This window comes from Quercus robur, chromosome 9 (genome assembly GCF_932294415.1).
Source record: "Quercus robur chromosome 9, dhQueRobu3.1, whole genome shotgun sequence".
NCBI lineage: Eukaryota > Viridiplantae > Streptophyta > Magnoliopsida > Fagales > Fagaceae > Quercus > Quercus robur.
Genome location: NC_065542.1, coordinates 50,585,682 through 50,613,584, shown reverse-complemented (window position 1 = coordinate 50,613,584; position 27,903 = coordinate 50,585,682). Strand labels below are relative to the sequence as shown.

Below are 27,903 nucleotides of genomic sequence, written 5' to 3'. Positions count from 1 at the left end.
TCAGGTCATCCGGTTCAGGTCCGTCGGGTTTCGGGTTGGTGTTGGTTCGGTTTCGGGTTTCGCTGCCAGTTCCTATATTTCGCCGCCGGTGCTGTTATTTCGCCGGATCGGTCTAGATCTGGCCGATATTTGGTTGGATCTGTCGAATCTGGAGTAGATCTCGTCGGATCTCACCGGATCTGGTGGATTTCAAGTAGATCTTCGTCTGAAAATAAAAAATATCGCTGGATCTGGTGGATTTCAAGTAGCTCTTTGTCGGAAAACCTTTCAATCTCACCGGATTTTGTTGATTTTATGGTCGGGTCGGGTGGCTTGGGTTTTTGGGGAGGAAACCCGCTAGCCGACCCGAAGGGATCGGGCTCTGTGGGTGGCGACCGGCTGCCGACTGTCGGATTGGTTGGTTCGGGTTCGGGTGGGTCCGGCGAGTTGAGCGGGTGGACGGGTTCTGTGGACACCCCTACTTGTACGGGAAGAAGGGACCACTTCTGAGGCATTAGAGGACAACTATGGTCCGTGGCTGTTGGTTTCGCGTAAAAGGAATGGGACAAAAGGGCGTGGTGGGATTATGTCTAATACTGGACGGGTTATTGCTCAGGAGCAGAGGGAGTGGGACGTGCATGACCTTGCTGCTAAGGCTGGTACGAGTAGTGCCCCAAAAGCAGGGAGCCGTTACTCTATGCGTGAAGGGAAGTGCAAATTATCCCCGCCTAAAATCCCTACGGCCCATCTCTTTAAAGAAAGGAACCAAGGTGGTGTTGGTAAGGCCCCTCACTTGGTCCAAGGCCCATCTCCTTCGAGCCCAATAGAAAAGTATCATCCGGGAGTGGAAAAGGGCCCAGCAAATTCTAATTTGACCTCTAGTGCCTCTGTTAAGGGCAAAAAGGGCATTGCCCGATCCAAGGAACACCAAAAAAGCTTCAGGATTCTAGAAAGAACTAACGCCATTTCCTCTGTGCAATCTAACAACAGCCTTTCTCCATCCTTCCATAGTAAGCCGGCAACCGGTGGCAGACCGAATATCAAGTACTAGTTTAGAGGGGTCGAGCAGAGCAAGATTAGCTCAAGGAATGGGATGGGTCAGACTCGTATCGGCAAAGGTGTGAAGAGTGACCTGTCCGCCGCCGACGAGGAGAGGCATGATAAAAATGGTAGACTCGACTTCGCTGAAAGAGTGTCGCTGCACGTGGGAGTCAATGGCTCTAATTGCAGAGACGTTGGTGTTGTGCAAGATGAGGATGTGCGAAGCATTAAGAAAGCGGACATGCTTGATGGGGAATAGGGTGTTCACTTTGTCGAGTTCGATGGTCCAGTCATCCACGGAGTTCTATATTCTCAGAACCACTCAGGAAGTGACGATGGGTTTACGGAAAATCTCTGCGACAATGCCGCCAGGAAAGGTGATCAGATGCTTCTTGAGGAAGATGAAGGCTCTCCAGCCTATTGATGAGTGCTGCCCAGTATTCTTTTTTGTTAATCATGAATCTTATAGCTTGGAATTGTAGAGGTGCTTTGAAGGCCTCTTTCCAGAATCATATAAGGGATCTTGTCAATAATCATAATCCTGCTATAGTGATTATCAAGGAAACAAAAATTGGTGGTGAGCGGGCTCGGGAGATTACTGATAGGCTCCCTTTTGATGGAGTGATCACTACGGACACTATAGGATATGCAGGGGGTCTATGGATGTTGTGGGATTCGGATAGGGTGGAAGTAACACATTTGTCAAGCACAGAGCAAGAAATTCATGCTACTGTCAAGGTACGTAGGTCCAATTTTTCCTGGTTCCTTTCAGCAATTTATGCTAGTCCTAGGCATGCCGAAAGGCAAGTGTTATGGAATAATTTAACTAAGGTTGCAGAACTTCACAATTTGCCTTAGTTGTTAGCTGGGGATTTTAACGAACCTATTGTTGGAGAGGATAAGTTTGGGGGTAGGCCTATTAGTGTGAATAGATCCTTGATGCTAAAAGAGTGCCTTGACAAATGCAGTATGATTGATTTAGGATTCACTGGGCCTCGCTTCACTTGGACAAACTGGAGAGAAGTGCAGGGTTTAATCCAAGAGAGAATAGACCGGTTTTTTGTTAATCCAAGTTGGTGCCTCCTTTACCCAGAAGTGAGGGTATCCCATTTAACAAGATGCCATTCGGACCACTGTCTAGTGCTCCTTGAGCTGCAACCCACAGGCTGGACTTACCGGTTTAGGCCTTTCAAATTCCAGCGATTCTGGCTGTCTGATGTTACATTCCCTAAGGTGGTAGAGAATGCTTGGAGTCAGAATAAAGGTCTTACTAAAGCTATTGATATTTTCCAGCGCGAAGCTATGGCCTGGAATAAGTCACATTTTGGGAATATTTTTGCTAGGAAGAGAAAGATTATGGCAAGGTTAAATGGTGTTCAGTGAGCTCTAGCAACGAGGCCATCGAGCTCCCTGTTGGACTTGGAGAACAACCTTCTGAAGGAGTTGGATGTGGTTCTTGGGCAAGAACAAGAGCTGTGGACTCTTAAATCGAGAATCAACTGGATGATCCAAGGAGATAGAAACACTGCCTTCTTCCATGTCTCAACCTTGATCCGTTGAAAGAAAAACCAAATTTTGGCCATTAAGAATGGAGTTGGAGAGTGGCTGTATGCAAAAGCAGAGATTATGGAATTTATTAGGAAGGGGTTCATTGACACTTTTACCTCTTCCTCAATTTCTTCGGATAGGGTTCAGTCGGGTCATTCTTAGTGGCAAGCCCGCCTCTCTGAAGAGGAAAAAGAGAGCTTGGGAAGCCTTGTGACGGAAGACGAGATTAAGGCAGCCCTCTAGTCCCTTAAGGCCTTTAAAGCCCCAGGACCGGATGGTCTTCATGCGGGATTCTTTCAACAATTTTGGCTTTCAGTGGGACATTCTGTGGTGGAGGCAGTTAAGAAAATCTTTAGGGAAAGGAAAATGTCGAAAAAGCTTAATCAAACTCACATTGTCCTCATTCCTAAAATCTAGGGACCGGAGACTCTTGGAAACTATCGGCCAATTAGCCTCTGTAATACGACTTACAAAATAGTCACTAAAATCATAGTGGCTAGGCTTAGGCCATACTTGGAGAACCTTATTTCGCTGCTGCAATTTGCCTTTATGCCCGGTTGAAAAGGGATTGACAATGCCATAATTGTTCAGGAACTTGTTCATACCATTAGCAAGAAGAAGGGGAATGTGGGGTATATGGCCATCAAAATTGATTTGGAAAAGGCATACGATAAACTGGAATGGAGTTTTATAAGAAGGATGCTAATCCGGATTAATCTCCCCACCAACCTTGTTGAGCTTATCATGAGTTGTGTGTCTTCGGTCACCACCTCGATTCTCTTCAATGGCAGTCCTCTTGATCCGATTTCGCCTTCCCGGGGAATAAGACAAGGTGACCCCCTTTCTCCATATATCTTTATTCTTTGTGTGGATTACCTGAGCCAGCTCATTGAAGAGAATTGTAATGAAAAGATGTGGAGTCTGGTGAAGGCATTTAGAAGTGGGCCGGCTTTTTCGCACCTTATGTTTGCGGATGATCTGGTTCTTTTTGCTAAAGCGGATTTGTTAAATTGTTCCAGTATTAGAGATGTTTTGGATGAGTTTTGTGTGGTGTCGGGGCAAACCATCAGTGAATCTAAGTCTAGAGTTTATTTTTTGCCAAATGTGGATCAAGATTCTAGAGAATCGTTGAGTGATATCCTTGGTTGTATGTCTACCCCGAATTTGGGGAAGTATCTTGGAATTCCCATCAAGCATCCAAATTCTTCTTCTCAGGACTTCAATTTTATCTTGGATAGGATTAAAGGAAAATTAGCGGGGTGGAAGGCTAATCTTTTGTCGCTGGCTGGAAGGGCTGTGTTGGTTCAAACTTCGACTTCAACCATTCCATCTTATGCTATGCAATGCTCCTATCTTCCAGACCGGATCTTGCAAGGAGTGGATCGTATAAACAGAAATTTTCTCTGGGGTTCAATTGACATAGTGAAAAAGATGCATTGGGTCGGTTGGCACAAAGTTACTAAACCGAAATCTGAAGGAGGTTTGGGACTGCAAGCTGCTAAGGGAAGAAATATTGCCTTACTTTCCAAGCTGAACTGGCGGCTTCATACAGAGAGGGAATCTCCATGGGCTCGGGTGCTGAGAGCTAAATACTGTACTGCCCAAAGAATTCACTCTAGGAATGTGAGAAACCTTCCTGGCTCGTGGGTTTGGTCAGCAATGAAGAAAGGGGCGGATACTTTCAATAAGGGAGTCAAGTGGGTGGTTGGTTGCAATAGCAATCTCAGGTTTTGGTTTGATCATTAGCTCTCTGAAGGTTCAGTTCGCCAAATGATTCAAGGCCCCCTGTCTTTGGTGGATCAGCAGTTAAGAATCAAGGATATTTTCAAGGATGGAATTTGGGATTGGGATTGTCTTTCCTGTGGGATCCCGCAACACATCAAATATATCATTCAAGCCACTCCGTGTGCTCTTACTTCTACGGGTGGGGATAGACTTGCTTGGTTTGCCTCTAACCAGGGAAATTTTGATCTTGGAAGTGCATACAAAATTGCTATGGGGGAATTTCATGCTGGGGAATTTCCAGGGAAGTGGATTTGGAAAGCGGATATCCTTCTTAGAATCAAAACTTTTGTTTGGCAGTGTTACCATAATAGCATCGGGGTCAAGGAATGTTTAGTGAGAAGGGGTATGCTTGATAATGGTGTCTGCCCCCTTTGTGGTAGAAACCCTGAAACGATTATCCATGCGTTGAGGGATTGCAAGAACATCAAACCTGTGTGGATCCAGTTGGGAGTGCGATGGGCTGATAGAAGATTTTGGTCAGATGATCTGCATTAGTGGCTTGAGATCAACGGCAAAGAGGGGAGTTGCCGAGAGTCTTGTTGTTCCCCTTGGAGAAAAATATTCTTATTTGCTATCTGGCTCATATGGAAGAGCAGAAATCAAGCCGTGTTTAAGGATAAACCCCAAAATCCCAGATTAGCGACGGAGATTACTAACAGAGCCACGGAGTACACTTATTGTGCCTCTTCTTGTATTAAACCCAATAGAATGATAATGAAACAGGTTAGATGGGAGAAGCCTCAGGTTGGATGGGTTAAATTAAACACTGATGGTGCTTCAGGACCAAGCACGGACAGAATAGGATGTGGAGGTATCATTAGAGATGAGCAAGGGCGCTGGATCACCGGGTTTTCTAGGAGGATTGGAGTAGCGAATAGTTTCATTGCTGAGTTGTGGGGGTTACGTGATGGATTACAACTTTGTTGCTGCAGGAATTTTGATTCTTTAGAAATAGAGATTGATGCCAAAGCTGTTCTGGATGCTCTTCTTAATCCTGAATATGTTAATCAGATTGTGTCTCCCTTATTAGATGACTGTAGGACGTTGGCCACTCGGTTCTGCCGCATCTGTTTCAAGCACTGTTATCGGGAGGTGAATTGGTGTGCTGATAAGCTGGCTGGGATAGGAGTAAACCAGTCTTTAGATTTTATTGTTTTCCAAAATCTGCCTGTGGACATTTTAACTTCCCTTGAGGAAGAGGCTAGTGGGATGTATCGCTCCAGGCTATGTCCTAAGAGCTCTGTTTTTTAGTTTTGTAATACTCCTCTGTTTACTAAAAAAAAAAAAAAAATGTTATGATTCATTGTAACACAGAATTTGTACTATACTCTAATATATTTTTGATGTAACCCTTTAGGGTTTCCTCCGTAGATGTAGACCGTTAGACTGAACCACATAACTCTTGTGTGTTACTGCATTCTATACTTTATGCTTTCGCTTCTGCATCTATGCTAGCATATTCAACATGGTGTATCAATACTAATATTTATCATGGCATCAAAGCCACTTTCTTGTGGCCATGGTTTTCTTTCCTTACGGTATATTTAAGAGCAATCTTTGTCTTCCTCGGTATTTTTTCGCTGCGTTCATCTTCTTTGGCTTCCTACTGCTGCCATCAAAACTCTCCAGTATAGTCAAGCCACCGTTAGAAGTTGCATCAACACTGCAAGACTATTGCCTTCCTCAAACTACCGTCATAGAGTCAAACTTCATTTAAGGGATCTTCTCAACCTTATCAAATCTCAAGATTTCATCAAACTTCCATCTTGAGTTTGAGAGGGGGTGTTAGAAATATATTAGCCCATTAACATAAGCCTAAGCCTAATTCTACTTTGTGTGCAAGTCAAGTCTCCTTCTTGTACTAGAAGTCTATTAGTCTAGGGTTTAGTCTACTATATATACACATGTTATGATTCATTGTAATACAGGATTTGTACTACACTCTAATATATTATTGATGTAACCCTTTAGGGTTTCCTCCGTGAATATAGGCTGTTAGATTGAACCATATAACTCTTGTGTGTTACCGCGTTCTATACTTTATACTTTCACTTCCGCATCTATACTAGCATATTCAACATGGTTTATCAATGCTAATATTTATCAACAACAAAGCATTAAATTTTTCACAAAAAAAAGCATTAAATTCATACCTCATTACATTTTTGTCGGACTATATTTTATTTTATTTTATTTTTTGATAGGAACTATACTTTATTTCTGTAGGACTATATTTTATTTAGAAGCAAACATATTACAACAAATTATAATATATTCTTTAAAAAATGAAACAAAACACAGCAAGACAAAATAAATTATACCTCCATTACTTTGAAAATTGGGTTCTTCCATACTTATGTGAACAAAATTTTATATCTTTACACTAAAACTTTTCACTTAATTTCACTAAAAATCACTGATAATAACATTTGTTTGTGGTCATACTGTGCGTTTGGTTTTTGTCGGTGGCTTTTGTTTACAAGAGTGAGAACCTAAATAATGCCGGAGTGAGAACCTAAATTTTTTGTTGAGAATCGATAACCTCTTTCTGTGTTGGCTATGGATGGTATTTCCTTTTTCTTTTTTTTTTTTTCTTTTTTTTTTTTTCTATGTATGGTATTTCCACAAAAGTGATTGTAAGCCTGTCATTTATTTTCAGTGCAGATTCATTTTCCTTTGACTTTTGATTGAATTTCTTTGGTGTTGAATACTTTTACTATCAAATATCCTTTGTATATTCTGACATTACATAGTGATTAGATGGCTTTGATGCTTTGATGTGATTGAGGTTATATATCTTGAATTAATTTATTATTATTTCGGCTTCTCTTTAACTGCATATATGATTTTTTATACTTATACTTTTTCTTTTCACTGCTTTTTATAACTGCAGATATGATTTTTTATACTTATACTTTTTCTTTTCACTGCTTTTTGAAAAAAAGTGGTATATCGGCTTCTCTTTAACTGCATATATGATTTTTTATACTTATACTTTTTCTTTTTACTGCTTTTTGAAAAAAAGTGGTATAATGATGTGATGGGTTGTGTTAACGGTACGGATACACACTTTTTTTGATATTATTTTGTCTTTTTATAATTAATATTACTTTTTCAGTGTTGCGGTACTATTTTAAACTTTTTTGACTTTTAATGGTAAATTTTTTTTATCTTTTCTGTCCTTGACCAGCACCAGCACCGCATTCTCCTAATTTATTATTATTTCGGCTTCTCTTTAACAGTGCATGTGATTTTTTACACTTTTTCTTTTGACTGCATTTTGAAAAAAGTGGCATATTACCGAAAGGAAAAGAAAATTAAATGGTGTACATATTTAAGTTGACAGGCTAGATTTGTCCGATCATAACGTGTATAATTCGGTCATTTTAAGAAAAATACGTTTCAAAAATTCGGCAAAAAAAGTACGAGAACAGATATACGTATATAATATGTTTATATTTTAGAAAAATGCTACAAAAAATATGGAAATATTTGTCAAGTATTTTATTTTATAGATAAATACAATAGTTGTTCTATTATGTTTGATAAATATATATATGTATAATTGATTCAATAGAATATAAAATTAAATCATAACTATATTATAATAAGGAAGATTCAAATACTATGGTATAATGGATGAAAGAGATTTAAAAAAAATAATAATTAAGCATAAAATATAGATTGCACTTACAGTAACAGTGACATTGGATGGTTGGATGCACAGACAAAGCCTTAAAGGTTCAATTGAAATTCTCCTAGTGTAGTAGAATGGAAGATAGCTTTTTGTGTATAGCCTTCACAATTGAGTATAAGAGCATCCACAATCGGAAATCTCATCCCATCCTATTTTACCATCCCAAAAAGTTATTTTATCAATTATAACATACCATTTTTCAATACACCCAACATTCCAAAACTCTATTTTTTTTACCAGTTTATTTAAATATTATTTTTTAACTATTTCTTTCTCTCTCTCTCTCTCTCTCTCTCTCTCTCTCTCAACCTCTGGCACAAGAACAGATAGGAAAAAAAAACCGTTAATTACTTATTTTTTTACTTCAGCGCAATATTTTTTTCTATCGCGCTGAAGTAATTGGATGAGATATCCTATCGTCAGCGGCGATCGAAGGAGATGTTCATCGTCGGCGGAGGCAGAAGTGGAATTAGTTTTACCGTCGGTGGCAGCGGTGGAGGTGGAGGACCGAGTAGCTCTACCGAGTCGGTGGTAGTTGTTGATAGCAGCGTTGTTGCTGCTGTTGTAACTGTAACCGTTACTGTATGGTTGTGGTGAAGATGAAGAAAGTGAAGGCAAAGAACAACGGTTTGTTACCAAACTCACTCTGAATCATATCGTCATGCCTCAAAACAGTTTCCACCAACACCAGCACCGTCGCCTCCACGGTTCGCTCCGCCGGAGCTTCGGTCGCTGCTTCCATTTCCTTATCTTCTTCCGAGGATCATAAAGATCAGGTTCGTATCTCTTTGATTTTTCGTTTTCTCTGTGTAAATTTTAGTCTTAATTTGGTATAAGCCTCAAATTTGGTTCTGAAGTCCTGAGATTGTATGGGTTTCGGGTTTGAAGAGGGGAGAGTAGAATGAAGTAGAGAGAAATTGGAGAGAGAAAGTGAAATGAAATGAGAGAGAGAGAGAGAGAGGAGAGAGAAGAAGCACCAGACAAATAAAAAATTAATTTTTATTATACAATACTGCTACAGTACCATCTTATAAAATTGTAATTTTTTTTGCAATGGGATGGTTTTACAAGTCCAGCTGTTGGGGTTTTTAAGGCTTAGATGCTAAATACTAGTGACATATGACATTTGCAAGTCCCACTGCTGATGCTCTAATAGGCTATAGCCTATGCCAACTCGTACACCTTAGGTTTTGACAGCTTTATTGTTATCAATCAGTGTCATCACTTATCAGTTTATCAAACATATTCATATATTAGTTTCTTCAATCTGTTAATAGATTGACATGAGTCCGGAGAAGTAATTATTACTTTATCACTAACTTTAACAGCTTTTATCCTTTATTTTAGTTTTGTAATTACCCCGTCTTTTTTATGTCAGTGTTTCAGCTTACATTTCTTACGTAGTCCGTATTTCACGGTAACTAAACTCCTCATTTCAATAAAACGTGTTATTTACCGTAACTTTGGAATGAAAACGTGAAACAGAAGTAATTTTGTTTGTCACGTAAGCTCGCGAATGTTTCGCGTATAAAAACTAACTAGGGTAAGGGGGAATCTTGTAGTTCCAGCCAGGATCCATAGGGTATTGCATGGTGTGCAATAGTTTTAATCTCAGCCTTTACTTTAATCTAATGGATATAAATATGACACATCAGAGAACCACGTCATCAATCCGCGTGACACCACTTTCACCGATTTCTTTGCTCTTTTCTCTGCACCCTTCAGCTTCCTCAAATTTCAAAAAAGTCTCTCCCTGTCTCTCTTCCATCGGATCTTTCTCTAGGACTCCATGACTACAGCTAGCAGCCACCGCGTTCCGCTCCACCAATTCCGGTGGTGGTTCCGGTAAATTTCCTATGTCTCTCTAATCGGTACTTCCGGAATTTTTTTTTTTTAAATGGTTGGGGGATCTTGTTGTTTGGATTTTTTTTTTATCTGGAGAGTATTTGTTTTGATCTTATCTTAATTTTTTTGAATTGGGTTTGTTTGATTTTGCCGAAAAAAATCCACCTTTGATACTATCAGTTATGATCCATAATTTGCTGAAAAATAGCCATTCATTTTTACTGATCTAGTGTTGGTTTCATTCCTGTAGCTTGAAGGAGAGACCCACTCTTGGGTAAGACGTGTTCTCTGTTTTTATGTGCTGTATTATCTTTTTTTTTCTTTGTATTTTTGGAATATACTTTGATTATGCATCTGAAACACAGATCAATCTAACAAATGAAATACTGTAAGTTTCACCTTTATTCTAAAGCCAACCCCAAATGTGATTAGATCTAGACATTTTGATTATCAGTTTTTCTCCCTCCTTTTTTGATTTCATTGTCAAAGATTTGCCCTTCTTTAATTAATTTTCTTTTTCAGTCCTTGCTATAAAAAAAAAAAAAAAAAAAAATTTGTATTGTTTTGATTTCTTGTTTTTTGTTCATTGGTGCTCCCTATGTCCATTGGCAAACAACTTGCTGCTATGTTTGTCAATTTTAAAATAAATGCTTTGCTATACGGTAATTGAAATTTTGGTCTTGAAGAAGTTCATTTTTTGGTGTGAAGGTTGTTGACTGCTGTATATGTGATGGCCCCAATTCCATAATTTGTTTTTCCTTTGTTGAGTTTACTGATGAAGGTAGTTTGAAGGTATGGTGCATAGTTCAATAGTTGGTGGTAATGAATTCTGATGTTTACTTGATTAATTGCTATGTTGTTTCTGTAGAAGGTGCAAGGGCTCCTTTTAGAATTTTCATTGGAGTTTGATAATACCTATATCAACAATCAAGTATATTTGCAATGAATATTTAATTTGGTTACATAATTTTTATATTTATTGTCTAATTGCTCTGTATCTTCTTTTGTAAAGTTCTTGAATTTATTTTTGCCTTTGGAAGTACAATACGCGATTGAAATTATTTGGATACAAGTTGTAGTAAGATCTTTGGTGCACCAATCTTTTTTTCACTGGAACTTGTCTCTCCATACTTTGGAATAAAGGTGCATTTTATGCCATTGGCAAATCTCGTTTCTTTTGGATATGATGTTATATTGAGACATAGTTGTCACGAGTGTTTGTAGCCTTAACTTTTTTTCCACTGGAAATGCCTTATATTTAGAAGCTGTAGATTTTTTTACATGAGCTCATTTGTTTTACCTTTATTGGTTTGGCTCATTTTGTCATTTGTTATGGGCTACAGAGTTAATTCATTGATCTTCCATTTCAGGACGATGCAAAGAAACTTGACAATGTTGCCTAGAGGTGCTCTCAAAGGAGTCTTGGTTCGACTCATTATCTGCTGGCGGGGTTATCAAATTGAAGAAAGAGATTTGGGTGGATTAGTTTTAGTTTATTGATAGGCTTAACAAAATTAAGGCTCCCATCATTTAGGAAGAGTTATCTGCTTGTTAGTAGATTATTGTTCAAATGCAGTTCTTTATTTATTTTTAGTTAGACATTGTATTTAGTTACTATTTAATCAATGAAAAGTAAAAGAATCAAGGAGTAGACATGGCAATATGGGTCAGAGTTTTCTGACCCGACCTGACCCGAAAAATATTTGACCTGCATCTGATTTTTTGACCCGTAACCCGACTCGATTTTTTTGCGGGTTAACCTGATCTGACCCTAAAAACTCGTTATTCAACTCGTTAAAATAAAATTCACTAAAAAAATATATAAACTTTGTCTTGATACTAGGTGCTTAGAGCACAAAATATCAAAATTGATAATCAATATATCATTGGTGTCAAGAGAGTCAGAGACTCAAGACTTAAGACAACCATTAAAAAAAAAAAAAAAAAAAAAATCTCATTCTACTAGGCCTAGCTGTAGTCCATTGTCCAAAGGGACCAAAGCCAAAGGCACGTGACACAATGCACAAATGAATTACAAACCTGAAGGCTGAAAGTTGAAACGTGACTAAACCGCCCCAAAGGCAAAGCTTCCTCAGTTCAGTTCATTACATCTCTATCTCGGTCTGCCCTTCTTATTTTCTTTTATTTGGTTCCCCTTCTCAGTTCAGTTCACTTCCACTACGTTGTATAACGTGTACTAAAAGTTGTGTACTAAAATTATTAATCACGTCTTTTATTTGAGAATGTGGAAGCTACGTTATATACTAAAAGTTATTTATATGGATTTGAAGGTGATTTAATTTTTTATAGTCATAATTATATAATTTTAATTCTTTATTGATTTGCTTTCATGGTATATTAAGTTATATTAAAATATTGTATTATAGATGAAAATGCTGATGAAATTGGCCAACTTGAACTATAATTTGCAAGTATGAATATTTGCCGTGCTGAATTTGCTACCAACATTGAATAGATTGAGATTGTGGTGTAATTTTTATAAAATATTTACTTATTCTTCTTTACTTAATATGTTAAGTTCATTTTTAATTTTTTTTAGTTTATCTTTCTAAGTAATCTAACTTTACTATTATTTTAAATGCAACAGAAACATGTGAACTTAAGAAGATCGATAACTTGCTACTTTGCTGGCTTACTTGTTTTGTTTTGTTTTAAAATCAATCTTTTTCTGAAGATGTAAACTTGTAATTATATGCATTTTGACAGTGAACTATTAACATTGAAGACTTTTTCCATCATGAATTTATGACTATAAATAATTTTTGTCATGCTCAAAACTATCAGAATTTGAAGGATATTAACAAGTGGCATTAAGTGCAATTCATTTGCTTAATTGATTTTATTTATTCTCTCTAAATAGGTTGTCATTGATTTGTTTTTGTAATTGGAAAAAAAAAAACTTGTTTGAAAAATATGGGTCAACCCGACCCGACCCGCAACCGGATTGACCCGTTTAAAAATGACCCGTTTTGACCTGCGACCAGTTTGACCCGCAAACCCGATTGACCCGACCTGACCCACCCGTTTTTCCACATCTAGACAAGGAGTACTACAATCCAAAATTCTTCTCTTTCTCAAATTCTTTGAGGCTAATCACCTAAAACTCAACCAACTTATTCTTATTTAGTGCATTTGGTGTAGTACGTTATCTTACATAAAAAGGACTCCACAAATTTATGTGAGGCGTAAATACATTAGATGTTTCTCAATATTTGCAAGAACTTGATTTGAATAAACCAATACCAATCTCTAAAACAAAGATGTGTGAAAGTAAAGAGAAAAATAGGTTCAACAACATTTTTGCACATCCTTTCTATTATAGTTATTTATAAAATGTACTTGTACAACTAAAGAGAGTTCAACTTCAAGAAAACAAAAATTTTCCCAAAATTTTCCCATGCTCCCCCCCCCCCCCCCATCTAAGGCTCAGATTGATCTCATCATTATCTTATATAATTAAATCTTAGTGTTCTAATTTGGGCTTCAACTCTAGCAACTTAACTTTTTCTATCACCATTGCTTCAGCTTAGCCTTGAGCCCTCAACCTTCATTCATGGTGTAGCTACAAATATTCTAATTTGGACTTCAATGCTAATTATCTCTGCAAGTAAAAATTCATGATTATTAGTAATTAAAAAAAATGGCACAAGGTTGCTGGAATTAAAAAGAGATGCTTATAATTAAAGAATACTCCTGCAATTAACAAACAAATGTACAAAATATCAACTATTATAATTATAGAAGAATGAATGTTTTTCATTAAAAATAAAAGCTGAAAATTTGTGTACCAATATTGTGCTTACCATTAAAAATTTGCAGTGTGTGTGTGTGTTTATGAGTTGTGGTTCCCAACTGATTGTATTGTCCCATACACTAGTAACAGATGGTAACTAACAAGAAACATTCTTTTGAACTACAAAATGAACAAAGACCAAAAGAAAATATAAACTGAAAAAATGTTATACTACCCAAAGATGCAGATAAATTTTCTTTAATTAGTAATTACACGCACAAGCTGGGATTAAAATTCCAAACTAAGCAAAAGAGGGGGAGAGAAAACTAAAGTATCATTTTATATGTGAATTAATGACAAGCATTTTGAAGGTTCTACTGAAACAATGTTGACTTTTATTCATATATTAATATATATTTGAGATCATTGCATTGTAAGTTCTAGTGTTTGGCTAACAACCTTTCTCCTTCATGTGCTAAAAAATCTCAACGGCATCATCAATCCGACCAGCCCTTTCTAAACCCTCAATAAGGTAACTGAAAGTCAAACAATCAGGACTAAATCCATCCACTAACATTGCTTTCAATACACTCTCAGTTTCACTAACTCTACCCAATTTTGACCACCCATCCACCTTAAAAGTGGCTTCTGTTAATTGTTAGATTAATAAAAAAGATAAGAAAATTGTAGAGAGTGATCCAACCTACCTAATGTTCCAACTTATGCTTCTATTTCCTTCTAATCAACTACATCTTAATCCGAATTAGCAAGGTTTAAAATCTTTGTAAAGAATCAAAATAGCAAACCAAATATACAACTATATAAAATCAACATTTCAAAGATTCCAGTCTCTAAGTACTTACAAGTGAGAAACTTTTGTTGGCTTCTTCTTCCCAAACACATAGCTCGCTAGAAAATCCTCCATTCCTACATCACAACAATTAAGATTAAAGAAATTAACCTTCAAGTTTAAAGCAATTAAGTTAAATTTACAAAAAGTTATCAAATTTACAACAAAAACCCATATTTTTCTTTGACTTTTGATTGAATTTAGTGATTGTAATTAAGTGATTGTAAGACTGTGATTTGTTTTTAGTGTAGATTCATTTTCCTTTGACTTTTGATTGAATTTCTTTGGTACTGTGTAGAATACTTTTACTATCAAAGATCCTTGGCCAAAATAGCCAAATACCACCATTTTCAGAAATTTGTAGCAAAAAAACACTGTTTCGGAACTATATAGGGAAATACCACTTTTCTAGAACTTGAGTTTCATAAACTCGAATCCCAAATGGTACTCGAGTTTATGAAACTCGAGTTTCTCATCAGTTTTGCCACCATGGCACTGCTGAGTTGGAAATTGGGCGATTAAAAAAAAATAATGTGGTACTCAAGCTTGGTAAACTCGAGTACCATGCAACACAATACTCGAGTATACCAAGCTCGAGTACCGTTTATGAATAAAATGCTATTTATTATATTTCTACAGGACTCGAGCTCACCAAGCTCGAGTACCTTGTAACTTTTTCTTTTTTTGGGATTATCGACAAATAAACATAAACATAAAATGCTGTTTATTTTATTTCTACAGTACTTGAGCTCATTAAGCTCAAGTACCTTGTAACTTTTTTTTTTGGATTATCGACAAATAAATATAAACATAAAAATAAGTAGCTTTTTTATGTTTTTATTTATTTAAATAGAAGCATTGTAAAATATAGAGATTTTAATTTCAAAATATGAATTTAATTTCTACATTAAGTAAAACTGTTCATTGTTTTCTCATAAAAATTATTTACTGCTTTCTGCATAAATTATTTCTAGCATATTGCATAAAATTATTTTTTGTTTAGCATTATTTAAAAAATTGTTCACTCTCTTTTCCGCGTAAATTATTTTCTGTTCACTATTTAAAAAATTGTTCACTATTTTCTTATAAAACACCTAGTGAAATCGTGTTTTCTAAATTTAAAAGCCAAATCTGAATGCTTTTTCATGTTTAAATTTCACAATGAAAGAATTTGTTTTCCTGCATTGATAAAATCTATTTCTACATTAATAAAATTTGCTCTCTGCACATCATGTTTACTGTATATTTGAATCTGCTTACTGCATTCATAAAATCATTTTTAATTAACGCAAAAAACAGATTTTATGAATGCAGTAAGCAGATTCGAATATATACTAAACATGATGTGCAGAGAGCAAATTTTGTTAATATAGAAATAGATTTTATCAATGCAGGAAAACAAATTCTTTCATTGTGAAATTTAAACATGAAAAAGCATTCAGATTTGGCTTTTAAATTTAGAAAACACGATTTCACTAGGTGTTTTACAAGAAAATAGTGAACAATTTTTTAAATAGTGAACAGAAAATAATTTACGCGGAAAAGAGAGTGAACAATTTTTTAAATAATGCTGAACAAAAAATAATTTTATGCAATATGCTAGAAATAGTTTATGCAAAAAGCAGTGAATAATTTTTATGAGAAAACAGTGAACAGTTTTACTTAATGTAGAAATTAAATTCATATTTTGAAATTAAAATCTCTATATTTTACAATGCTTCTATTTAAATAAATAAAAACATAAAAAGTTACTTATGTTTATGTTTATGTTTATTTGTCTATAATCCAAAAAAAAAAAAAAGTTACAAGGTACTCGAGCTTAGTGAGCTCGAGTATTGTAGAAATAAAATAAACAACATTTTATGTTTATGTTTATTTGTCGATAATCCAAAAAAAAAAAAAAAAAGTTACAAGGTACTCAAGCTTGGTGAGCTCGACTACTGTAGAAAGAAAATAAACATCATTTTATGTTTATGTTTATTTGTCGATAATCCCAAAAAAAAAGAAAAAAAAGTTACAAGGTACTCGAGCTTGGTGAGCTCGAGTACTATAGAAATATAACAAATAGCATTTTATTCATACACGGTACTCGAGCTTGGTATACTTGAGTATTGTGTTGCATGGTACTCGGGTTTACCAAGCTCGAGTACCACATTATTTTTTTTAATCGCCCAATTTCTAGCTCAGCAGTGCCACGGTGGCAAAACTGATGAGGAACTCGAGTTTCATAAACTCGAGTACCATTTGGAACTCCAGTTCTAGAAAAGTGGTATTTCCCTATATAGTTCCGAAACAATATTTTTTTGCTACAAATTTTTGAAAATGGTGGTATTTGGCCATTTTGGCCAAAGATCCTTTGTATATTCTGACATTACATAGTGACTAGATGGCTTAGATGTGATTGATGTTATATATCTAGAATTAATTGATTATTATTTTGGCTTCTCTTTAACTGTGCATATGTTTTTTTACACTTTTTCGTTTGACTACTTTTTGAAAAAAGTGGCATATTATCGCAAGGAAAAGAAAATTAAATGGCGTAGATATCTAAGTTGACAGGCTAGATTTGTTAGATCATTTAATATGCTTTAGTAAGAGCACTCACAACAATGGACCACTAAAATACAAAAATCCACATTACAGCAGTAGAGTTAAAGGTAAAAATTTTTAGTTTCTTGCTACAATGCACAACTATTTATGGCTGTGCATTGTTGCAAGAAGCTAAAAAAATAATAATTTTTTTATTAAATTTCTCTCTCTTCTCTCATTAAAATCATATTTTCTCTTTTTCTTTTGTCCTCTCTCTATGGCATCCCTTATCTCCTCTCTGCTTCGCCGACCAGCTTGCCGGTGGTGGTACTCATAAAATCCATATTAAACCCACCGAGTCAGACACCCAGCCACTAGAAAAACACTGGATCGGACCACCAACAACGCCGATCTACCAAACCCACATCACAAAACACCACAAAATACAAACCCACAGAGATAGAATAGAGAGAAAGATCGAAGTAATGCCGGTCCAAATTCCATACAACCACCACAAAACACAAACCCATGGCAGATCAATTAGAATAGAGAGAGATCACAAACCCATGGCACAACCCATAAACCCACCTCTTGGTAACCTCTAAATCGTTAATCCCATCGTCTCCTCCGACTCAATCGCAATCTCAACCTTGCTCTGGTTTTAGCTTCGTTCTCACTTGCTCGGTAACTCATGCTGGCAAACCGATCAAGGCATTTTGCGAGCCTCAGATCCGAGTTGGAACTATTCCTTGCAGACTCCATAGTGCGACTCGGCTAAGACGTGGGTCTCAACGATTTGGAGGTGGCTATGGCTGGGTTGTGATGTGGGGGTTTAGGTGGCAGTGGGTTTGCTGAGGTAAGAAGAAAGAGTGGAAGTTCGATCATTTGTTGGTTCATCTTGGTTTAGAGAAAGAGAAAAAGACAGAGAGGAAGAGAGAGAAAGAGATAATAAAAAATAATAAAGAAAAAAAATAAAGAAGGGATATTTAATTAAAGTGGTAAATTTTCTCAAAAAAAAAAAAAAAATTGAAGTGGTAAAAAAATATCACTGCAGTGGGGGGGCGGCGGTGGAAGAGTCAGTAGTAGCGGCGGTGGTGGCAGTTGTAGTGACAGCAGTAGTGGTTGCAGTGGTTGTGATTGTTGTTTATTGTAGTGGATATATTATTTTATTGTGTTGAAAGATAAAATGGAACCACTGTTGCAGCATGTGAGTAGGTAAAATAGATAAAGTAACTTTTTATGGTGCCAAATAGCTAAATTTTTAGCTTCACTGTTGTGGATGCTCTAAGCCATGTGAACTTGTAATATAAATCAATGCTAGTATATTACTTTAAACCTTTTATGGACGTGTTGAACTGGATTGGCCATCATGTGTATTCACTGTTTTGTGAAATAGTATCTTTGCAATAACTATTTGCTGACTTAATGTTATATTGTACTTTTAATGAATGTATGTGATTATGATCATTAATAACATTGAGTGGAATTGAAATGGTTCTGCAAAACGGTGATGTGTGGAGCGAATGGTGCAATCCATTTGGACAAAACAAAGGAGGAATGAAAGAAACTATGTAACTAGTTGCCTCAAAGAAAATATGTAAGACACTGTGAATTATGGAAAGGTCAAATAACTTTTTTATAATTCTTTAAATGTGGGGGTGTCTTCTTAAAAAGAAGGTGGCTTATTTAAAGAGGTTTTGATTGAGATACAAAACAATGACATGAAAAACATGCTACCTATTTCTAAATGTGTAATTACCAATTAATTGTCTTGGTAGTATACATAGTGATGGTAGGACTTGACATATTCATCAGAGACAATACCATGAGGCAGTTGCTCTCAAATGGAGGTATTTCCAGATTATAAAATGGATCTATAATCAATTGTTTATGTGGAGAGCAAGTAAACTGCTCATTGAGGTGGAATAGGGTTAAAGCCTATAACCTAAAGTTTCCATGACGGTAACCCCACCTAGTTGACTGAAGATCCCAAGATCTAGGTTTTCAAAGGGACAACAAAATTGTGGGGACTAATTTTTATCACTATGGAGATAACATCTCCCACCCATTCCTATGATGAAATAGTGATGTCTGTAAGCGATGTTCAGGGTAAGCTTTGCTTTTAATAATTCTTATATCTTGGAATTCCAAGTAGGGTATAGTAGGATACTCTTAATAAGAGTCACCTATATAAGTGTGAAGTGGGCCGCTTCCATGAGATTTTTTAAGGCTGAATTCTCTAAAGCACTTCATGAATTTACTAGGATATGTTCAAGGTCGAAATGAACACAACTATTATAACGAAATATGTTCGAAAAGGAGCTGTGTGAATTCTATTGTCTTGGTATACACAAATGGCTAACAGTTCATAAACATCGTGTTCACTGATTAGCTAGTATATCCAATAGTCTTTCACAAAGGAAGGTTCAAAGCCACAAGCCACCTCTCTCGATATAATAACTTTTCTTCTACTCTTTTTGTGTCTGCATCAGCATTTGCATTGTGTTTATCAATTTCTATTCATGTTGGGGATTGTTGGAAAAATAGTATGGATTGAATAAGAAATTGATGTTTTCTATGTTCACTTGAAGATGTTATTAAAAGCGGTAAAAATCTTGAGTCCCACATAGGAAAGGAAAGAGATAATATATGAGTTTATATGCTCATGAGTTGGGCATTAGGTTGAGCTTTTGGCATATGTGGACAGGGCCTACTTGTCCAAATAATAATATTTTATTATTTTAATTTGTTGAGTTAGTTAGTCTGTGCACAGCAATTATTACTGATATAGAGTGCCTATTCAGTAACGTATAATATGTCATAGTCCCTCATTCATATAAACTACTTTTCAGAAAACTCTCCCAGTGAGAATATTTTGTGCATTTCATTTTGTGTCAAAGAGAGAGAAAGAGACATTAAGTAGTTTGCAGAGCACGACCTTGTGTGCTTCGTTTTCGTGTTGTAGATCATTTTATCCTGGGAGGCAGACGTCTGTGATTCTCAAAGCACCACAATGATTGTGTGAGGGGCGAAATCTGCTTTAAGGAGATGGTGTCAAACACAAGACTTGATCTGAATCATTCATTCTTTACGCATTTGGTCTGTGAGTTTTTAATTATTTGCAGATTTCTTCTTATATATTATATTTTTCTTTTGCCTATCATATCTATTTGTGTTATTGCTTATATTTAGATCTGTATGTTGTATATTTCAACATGTTATATCTGATGCCCAAAGTGCATTACCAGGAAGATTGATCACAGATAATACTACAGTGGCCTTTAAGATGTTACACTAGATGAGGAATCATAGAAAAGGGAAGATTGGGCATATGGAGGTAAAGTTAGACATTAGTAAAGCTTATGTTAGGGTGGAATGACATTTTCTCGAGCAAATTATGCTTAAGTCGGGTTTGCCTGAGAGTTGGGTTGAACTAGTCATGGACACAGTGTGTACTGCAACATACTCGATACTCATAAATGGAGCACCAAAAGGTTTTATCACCCCCACCTAGGGTATTAAGCAAGGTGACCCCTTGTCCCCTTATCTTTTTTTGCTTTGTGCTGAAGGTCTATCTTCCCTTATATGACAAGCAACCAATATGAATCAACTGCATGCTATTCCATCTTGTCGTGGGGGGGGGGGGGGGGGGGAGTGCAGATTTCTCATCTTCTATTTGCAGATGATAGTTTACTATTTTGTGAGGCAACACCTTCAGATTGTAGAAATCTTTTAGTAGTGCTTGCTCGATATGAGGCCACGTTTGGGCAAGTGATCAATTGTCAGAAAACAAACCTTTTTTTCTAGTCGAAATACACGACATGAAGTTAAGGAAGAAATATGTGGGTTGTTAGGAGCTCAAGTGATGAATGACTGTGAGAAGTATGTGGGCTTACCAATGATTGGCATTAAATCAAAAGTTGCAACGTTTAAGGAGCTTCAGGAGTGCATCACCAAGAGAGTCATGGGTTGGAAAGAAAAGTATATTTCTAAGGCCGGACATGAGGTGTTGTTAAAAACCGTTGCACAAGCTATCCCAACCTACTCAATGAGCTTGTTTCGTATCACCAAGAGAGTTTGTGAGAGCATCAACTTGGCTATGTCCAATTACTGGTGGGGTCAGACTTGGAGTGAGAAAAAGATACACTGGATCAATTGGCGCAAGCTTTGCAACTCAAAGGACAAGGGAGGAATGGGTTTTAGGGACATTAATGCTTTTAATTTGGCAATGCTTGCCAAATAGGCTTGGAGGCTTGTTCAGGAAACACATTCTCTGTTTTATCATGTTTACAAAGCTAGATATTTCCCCACATGTTCTTTTATGGAGGCTGAGCTGGGATCGAGTCCTTCGTTCGTTTGGCGAAGCTTACTTCAGGCAAGGGACATGATCCAGGAAGGATCCGCTTGGAAGATCGGAGATGGGTGCACCATAGGAGTAGAAAGCCATAAATGGCTTCCCCACCCTCCTTGTTTTCGGCCTGGGGCTGACCGAAATTTCCGGGTGTGTGACTTAATTAATGCAGATACCAAACAATGGAACCGGGTGCTAATTCAGGATGTGTTCAATGAGGTTACAAGGGGTGAGATTCTAAGTATTAAACTAGGGGATTTGAGTTCGAGGGACAAGCTTTGCTAGTCTGAGAATAAAGCTCCCAACTTCATGGTAAAATCTGCTTACCGAGTGGCTCTTCGGTTACAGCAGCCTTTTGGAGGGGAACACTCACGAGCAGGGAGGCACAGGTTGGTGTGGAAGAAAGTGTGGAAGTTGAATATACCTCCAAAGTTTAGAATGTTTCTGTGGCGGGCTTGTTCTGATATCCTCCCTACTAGAGTGAACTTAGCTAGGAAAAAGGGGCAAGTGGATCCAAGGTGTACAATCTGTAACCAGCAGGATGAGACAATTTGTCATATTTTGTGGCACTGTCCTCTAGCTCGGAATGCTTGGGCTTTGGTGCGTGGGAGACTTCAGAAAAGTAGCTCAGATGCCGTAAAGTTTTTCGATTTGGTCACTCAGATGATGGACAAGCTTTCTCGGGAGGAATTGGAGGTTTGGGTAATGATATCGTGGTCCCTTTGGAACGCTAGAAATTGTTTCCACTTTGACCATTTACAGTCCCACCCTGATATGATAGTCCACTCGGCAACTTCTCTTCTTGAAGAATATCAGCGGTTGGCTGGTACTCTTCCCCCAGGCTAAGTTTTCATTCTTGGTTTTAATTATAGTTTTATTTTGTTTTATCCTTTCTTTGGCTGTTGAAGCTAGATGCCAGTGGATGATGGCTTTACAGTTGTCCTAGCTCCTCAGTTTTTTCTCACTTTGTAGTTTTTCTTTTTTTATCAATATATTTCTATCATTTTGTCAAAAACAAAAACAAAAACAAAAACCAAATACTTTTCCTCTTTTCAAAATCAAATCTCATTCTCTCTCTCTCCCCAGTCCTCACGCCACCATGGTCCCTGCTCTCTCTCAAACCCTAACCTCGATAGCCACTGCCCAGCTACAGCGTCATCGGCAGAACAAAACTACCGAACATTGCAAGTTCCGACGAGACCAGCCTTTGTCTCGTCAGAAAACCTCAGAATCTTCTTTTTCTAGTAAAACCATCCTACACCGGAAGCTTTCTTGCTCCTTCCAACACCCAACAGACACAAGAAGGTTTTTTTTTTTTTTTTTTTTTTTTCACATCTTTTTTGTATGCTTTCTTGTTCCCAAAATTACAGATTTGAAAAAAAAAAAAAAAAAAAAAAACAAAAACTAAAGAAACTCCAAATGAATGTTTTTGTAGAAAGGAAATTTGAATCTGTTTGATAAAATGTCTCAATGAAGATGGATGCACTCCTTTGTTCTTAAACTATTATCAATCAATGGAATATACAATATACAGTAATGGGTTAATTTTTTTTTTTTTTTTTTTTTTAAATGTTCTTTTAAAGCAGATTAAAGTTGGGATTTTTTTCCCACTTTTTTTTTTTTTTTTTTTTTTTTTTTTTTTTTTTTGATGTAGTTTTTGGGGAGAACATAAATCAATAGTTTTTGGTGGTAATGAAATATGATAATTACTTGATCAATTTATTTTTTGTTTATGCCAAGGTACAAAGGTTGCTTATAGTATGGGAGACGATGATTGGATTCTACCTTGTGATGGTGTTGCCTTCTAAAATGGTTAGATTTACACGATGATTAAGTTTGATGATACGGTGGTCTTGAACAAGTTTATTTGAAGTGTATGAATTCATTATAATATTTGGATTATAATATCCGGACAAAAGCTCTTGAAGTGGGCTTTAGTGTTCTTCTTAATATCTGTGGTAAATTTACATGATGTTAGTTTTCGGGGCAATGTTGTTTCTCTTTAACTATTCTAATTGCATTGTTGATAAGCTTAAGTTGTTTGCATATGTTAGTTGTAGCATACCATTAAATTGTTCTTTGACGATTTGGATTGAATAATGAATTGCTTTTGTTAAAGACAGTAAAGAAATTGACCAAACTAATGGGTTTTCTTACAAATACTTGATTGTTATTACTTATTAGTTGATGGTTATGATGTTCAGAAGCTTATTATTCTTATTTACTCTTAGTGGTAATTTATCAAAAGCCTATGAGAAAGCTTTTTTTTTTTTCCCTACTAAAACCTAATATTTAATACAGAGCAGAGACAACAACAACATGGAGGAAGATGATTTAAATTTTGAGATTCATCGTGGGGGAAGGTTTAGGAAATCTTAATGAGGCAAGGTTAGCTTTGTGCTCTAAGTTATTTTTATTTTTTAGGGGGTAAATATTTTGATGCTTATGTATTGTTTTGTGTGATATAATGTAGGATACATTATAATAGCTGTTGCCACAAGTGCTGGAGATTCAAATTCAAAGTATGCAGGCCAAGAAAAAGAACAAACCTTGGATGATTTGAGAACATATAGCTAGGCATTAACAATAATCTGTTTTATGTAATCCACATGCATTTGGTGGTGATAGTTTTGGAGCTTTAGGTGATATAGATTATGTACCCGCAAATAATTATGTAATTGTTTTTTTTGTCATCTATATATATATATAAAACCGAAGCTTTTGAAACTTCCACAATTTTCCACGTCAGCATTTAATTTTTTTTTTTTTTTAAATTTGATTTAAAATTAAACCTAATTTTTTCCCCGTTACAAAACCCACAAAACCCGATAACTCTTTCAAAACCAAAAAATAAAGCTCACCCTTTCCTTCCCTAAACCAGCAGCGTCTCTTCTTTGCTCACAGCCTCACACACTAAAACATCTCCTTCCCTAAACCTAAAACTCACCCTTTCCTTCCTCCAAAATCAAAACCCAAAACTCAGATTCTTCCCTCGTCGCCGTCGCTGCTACAGATGGCCACCACTACGAATCGCCGCTACAGATGGCCACCACTCAGATTCTCACACAACCACCGTCACTTCTCTGGAAACATTACCAGTAAGTTTTTAATTTTGTTCTATTGTTTTTGGCTATTAAGTATGATTTAGGGTTACGTTTGGCTGTATTTTGATTGAAATCAAAGAAGCCCCAACACCCCGAGGCAGAACAATCCCACTTGAGAGTGTGGCTGAAGAGAATAGAATCCCAACCCTTCACCCTCAAAGTGTTTGACGAAATTCCTGAGCCAAACTGAAAAAGGGACCTGACTTTAGAAAGTTTATGTCAAATAATTGAAAATTGCTTCCTATGTATTGAATGGGGAAAAAAAGAGTCACAGGGCTGATTCAGTTTAGGAATAGAGTCAGATAGTACTTCAATAGAAAAAATAGAATGAAGATAATCGGATGGGCAAATCTGTGAAAGTCTAAATAGAATGAGCTTTGTTGACAATTGGTTTTGGTGTCATTAAAATGTGGATGTGTTTTGAAGTGATGACGTGGGTGTTTTTTTTATCAATTTATGAGTGTGAGAAAGTTTAAATTACTATCTGGGTTTTCATTTTTGGGAAAGCCTACTCTCTGTGTGTTTATTTCTGAATTTTTTTTCCAAATGCTTGATTGAGGCCAAAATAGGACTTGTCCAAATGCTCAATTCTGTACCTGAATCTGTACAGGTTGAAAGAAAAAAAAAAAATCAAGTTCCTTTATAACATATATGTATGTACACATGCATAATCTGTCCGATTGACCCAAGTTTTTCCAAACTTTTCTGTTTTGCTATGTATAAGTGTTATGGTATTCTTATTCTTATTCAAAATTTATGTTCATTAAGGATTCATAGCTGAACTCAAAATTTTGGGAGTAAGGCTTGCTTTTTGTTGTAGTTTTATTGTTCATTGCCTTCAAATGTTATAGTTACTGCCAAATTTGCATCAGGAACTTTTTTTGATGGAGAAACTTGGTTGTTCCTCCGCGGTAGTGGTAATTATGCTTTCAATGTCTTACTTTTACTGTTTGTGGAGAATAATATTCTAAATTAAAGTCGCTCATTCTTCTTAGGTATGTTTGTTTCTTAATTTTTTTGTTTGAGATATATGCAATGTTTACTACATATCAGCTTTATAAATGTACTGTTCAATTTCTAGATATCATAATGAAGTGAACCCCATGTTCAGTTTTATAGGAACATTAATGTGAATTGTTTTGTTTCACTATGGTGACTTTAAATCAAAATCATATATACTTTTCCAGGATAAGATTCAATCTTTCATTTGGGATTACTAGAGAATTTTTCTCCCTTATAGTGTATATATATGGACATACATTATTGATCTGTTGGCTTGGATCTTCAACTATGCAACATTTGGCTTCTTTCTATATGTAGATAGTACATAGAACTCTAGGGGAACTTGGTTAGTTAAAGACAGTTTGGGTAAGCTTCTACAATGTTTTGTGCTTTTAGAGATGTTGATCAAGTATGTTGTGATGGGGTTGTAATGTTTGGGTGCATGCCGAGTGTGAGAATATTTCCAGCAAGCTTTTCAAGGTGTGCTTAATACACTTGATTTATGAATTGTGATGTCAATTTCTATTCCTGTCATATGTGTTTATTCACTAACTTGTGTATGGTTTAAAGGATCTAGAGAATGTAGATTACTATTGCGCAGATTGTAAAGCAAAGTCTAATTATGAGTCATTGCTTCAGAAAAATACCAGCCAAATGTGAAGTATGTCTATCCTATTTTTGTGTGTGGGTACAATTCTTTTCCCTCCAGTTGATTTTTGGGGCAATTGTATATTTGACTTTATAGACTAAGGAGTTTATCATCAGGTTTTAAGCCTAATTTTGTGACAATTTTTTAAGTAGGTCTTTAGAAAATAGTGGACAAAATGTTCTACCTGAGATCATTAAGGATTCATTAAGATGCTTCTTTATTATTTTATATTCCCCCCATCTTAGAGTTATGTGCAAGTGCAGTTCATGTGGGTCAAAGAAGTATAAACCTAGAAGGTCAAATTCTACTTGAATTGTTATTTGGAATTTTCATTTTCTGGGTTTTGTTACTTTTTTATATTTCAATTAGGTGGCACTCTCCATATCTATGTGAGGTCAGTATTTTCTTTTAAGCTTTTGTGTTTTTGTCAATCTTTACACACACCTGGACAATTCCATTAAGACAAAGAAACCAATGATGTTTCATAGTTATCAGAAGGACAAGATCAAGGACTCATGTTGAAGGTCGAGCAAGTTTGGATTGTAGCTGTTGACTCAGGGTAGAGTATCAGAACAAAGCAATGAAAGAATTGTAGCCGTGACTATATAAACGATAGTGTTTATATTTAAAACAGCTATACTACTTGTACTTTAGGATTAGTTTAATTCATAGTTATTATTTATATACACATTTATTAATCTGATTGGTTGTAGAGGCTAGATTCGTATATTGTGGAGTTAGTAAGAAGTTAGTTACTCTCAGACTTTGTATAAATACTTGATGTACATTCATTTTCTTTCAATGCAATATAGAATTCTCTTATCAAATTCTCATAATAGTTACTTTGTTGTCTCAAATGACATGGTGCCTCAATGAAAGAGCCAGCAAGATGCTCTAAAATATTGGCACTTGAAAAGTTCAAAATTCCAATTTTGACAATTTTTAGTCCAACCTTAGGAACAAACTCTAGCTGCCATGGTACGACTCCACCGTGCAGGTTAACTCTATAAGAACTTACCCGTGCATCACATGGGTTAGCGACTAGTTAATATAATTATGCAACTTTAGGTGATATACACGACTCTGTTGCTACATCAATAGCATGGGAAACTTTTATGGGAATATCTATTCTGTCAAACTTGAAAATATGTCATTGCAAAATGAAATATTTATTCTGTCAAAGCTTTAGTAGGATTTTTTTTTTTTTTTTTTTGGATACGGTTCTGGAATTTAGATTATATATGGTGTGTTATTCTGCAACTTTAGGTGATATACACGACTCTGTTGCTACATCAATAGCATGGGAAACTTTTATGGGAATATCTATTCTGTCAAACTTGAAAATATGTCATTGCAAAATGAAATATTTATTCTGTCAAAGCTTTAGTAGGATTTTTTTTTTTTTTTTGGATACGGTTCTGGAATTTAGATTATATATGGTGTGTTGTTGTTGTTTGCCTCAATACCTATAATTTAGATTATATAAAATGCAACAGTGTTGTTTACTTGCCTTAATCAGTGGTGTTGGACCATTGGTGTCGTTTGTCTTTAGTATCCAATGATTATCAAAGTTAACATAAAACTAAATTTTCATTGAACTAAATAAACTGAACAAAAGGTAACATTAATCTACAATTGTCTAGTAAACCAAAAACTGAAATAAAGATACATTTTCTGATACATAACTATTATTGGCATCAATATTCAAAAAGTTACATCAAGGTAACAACATATAGGCTGCTTTTGTTTTGCCATCATACACCAAAACA

The 27,903-nt window shown here is 36.0% G+C and overlaps 2 protein-coding genes and 2 long non-coding RNA genes across 4 annotated transcripts; all 4 read left to right on the top strand.

The window, feature by feature from the left end:
• Positions 1-1,476: 1,476 nt before the first annotated feature.
• LOC126701164 (uncharacterized) lies at positions 1,477-4,848 on the top strand. Its single transcript, XM_050399286.1, has 5 exons — positions 1,477-1,758; positions 1,879-2,121; positions 2,364-2,472; positions 3,134-4,272; positions 4,315-4,848. Exons 1-5 carry the CDS (start codon positions 1,477-1,479, stop codon positions 4,846-4,848), a joined length of 2,307 nt encoding a protein of 768 aa, XP_050255243.1.
• A 4,785-nt stretch (positions 4,849-9,633) lies between these two features.
• LOC126698926 (uncharacterized) lies at positions 9,634-11,546 on the top strand. The gene is made up of 3 exons (XR_007646641.1): positions 9,634-9,895; positions 10,146-10,169; positions 11,266-11,546. It is a non-coding gene; the product is annotated as an uncharacterized LOC126698926 (long non-coding RNA).
• A 9,347-nt stretch (positions 11,547-20,893) lies between these two features.
• LOC126701163 (uncharacterized mitochondrial protein AtMg00310-like) lies at positions 20,894-21,271 on the top strand. Its single transcript, XM_050399285.1, has one exon. The coding sequence runs from the start codon at positions 20,894-20,896 to the stop codon at positions 21,269-21,271; it is 378 nt and encodes a 125-aa protein (XP_050255242.1).
• A 2,923-nt stretch (positions 21,272-24,194) lies between these two features.
• Positions 24,195-26,972, top strand: LOC126698925 (uncharacterized). The gene is made up of 2 exons (XR_007646640.1): positions 24,195-26,528; positions 26,623-26,972. It is a non-coding gene; the product is annotated as an uncharacterized LOC126698925 (long non-coding RNA).
• The last annotated feature ends 931 nt before the right edge of the window (positions 26,973-27,903 follow it).

What these genes read in the sequence shown, in the direction of transcription:
- LOC126701163 (XM_050399285.1), top strand. Translation starts at nt 20,894, where the DNA reads ATGAATGACTGTGAGAAGTATGTGGGCTTACCAATGATTGGCATTAAA.
- LOC126701164 (XM_050399286.1), top strand. Translation starts at nt 1,477, where the DNA reads ATGAATCTTATAGCTTGGAATTGTAGAGGTGCTTTGAAGGCCTCTTTC. An exon ending in AAATTCATGCTACTGTCAAG is followed by an intron (nt 1,759 to 1,878) that starts GTACGTAGGTCC and finishes AATTTGCCTTAG; the next exon opens with TTGTTAGCTGGGGATTTTAA. An exon ending in TCCTTTACCCAGAAGTGAGG is followed by an intron (nt 2,122 to 2,363) that starts GTATCCCATTTA and finishes TATTTTTGCTAG; the next exon opens with GAAGAGAAAGATTATGGCAA.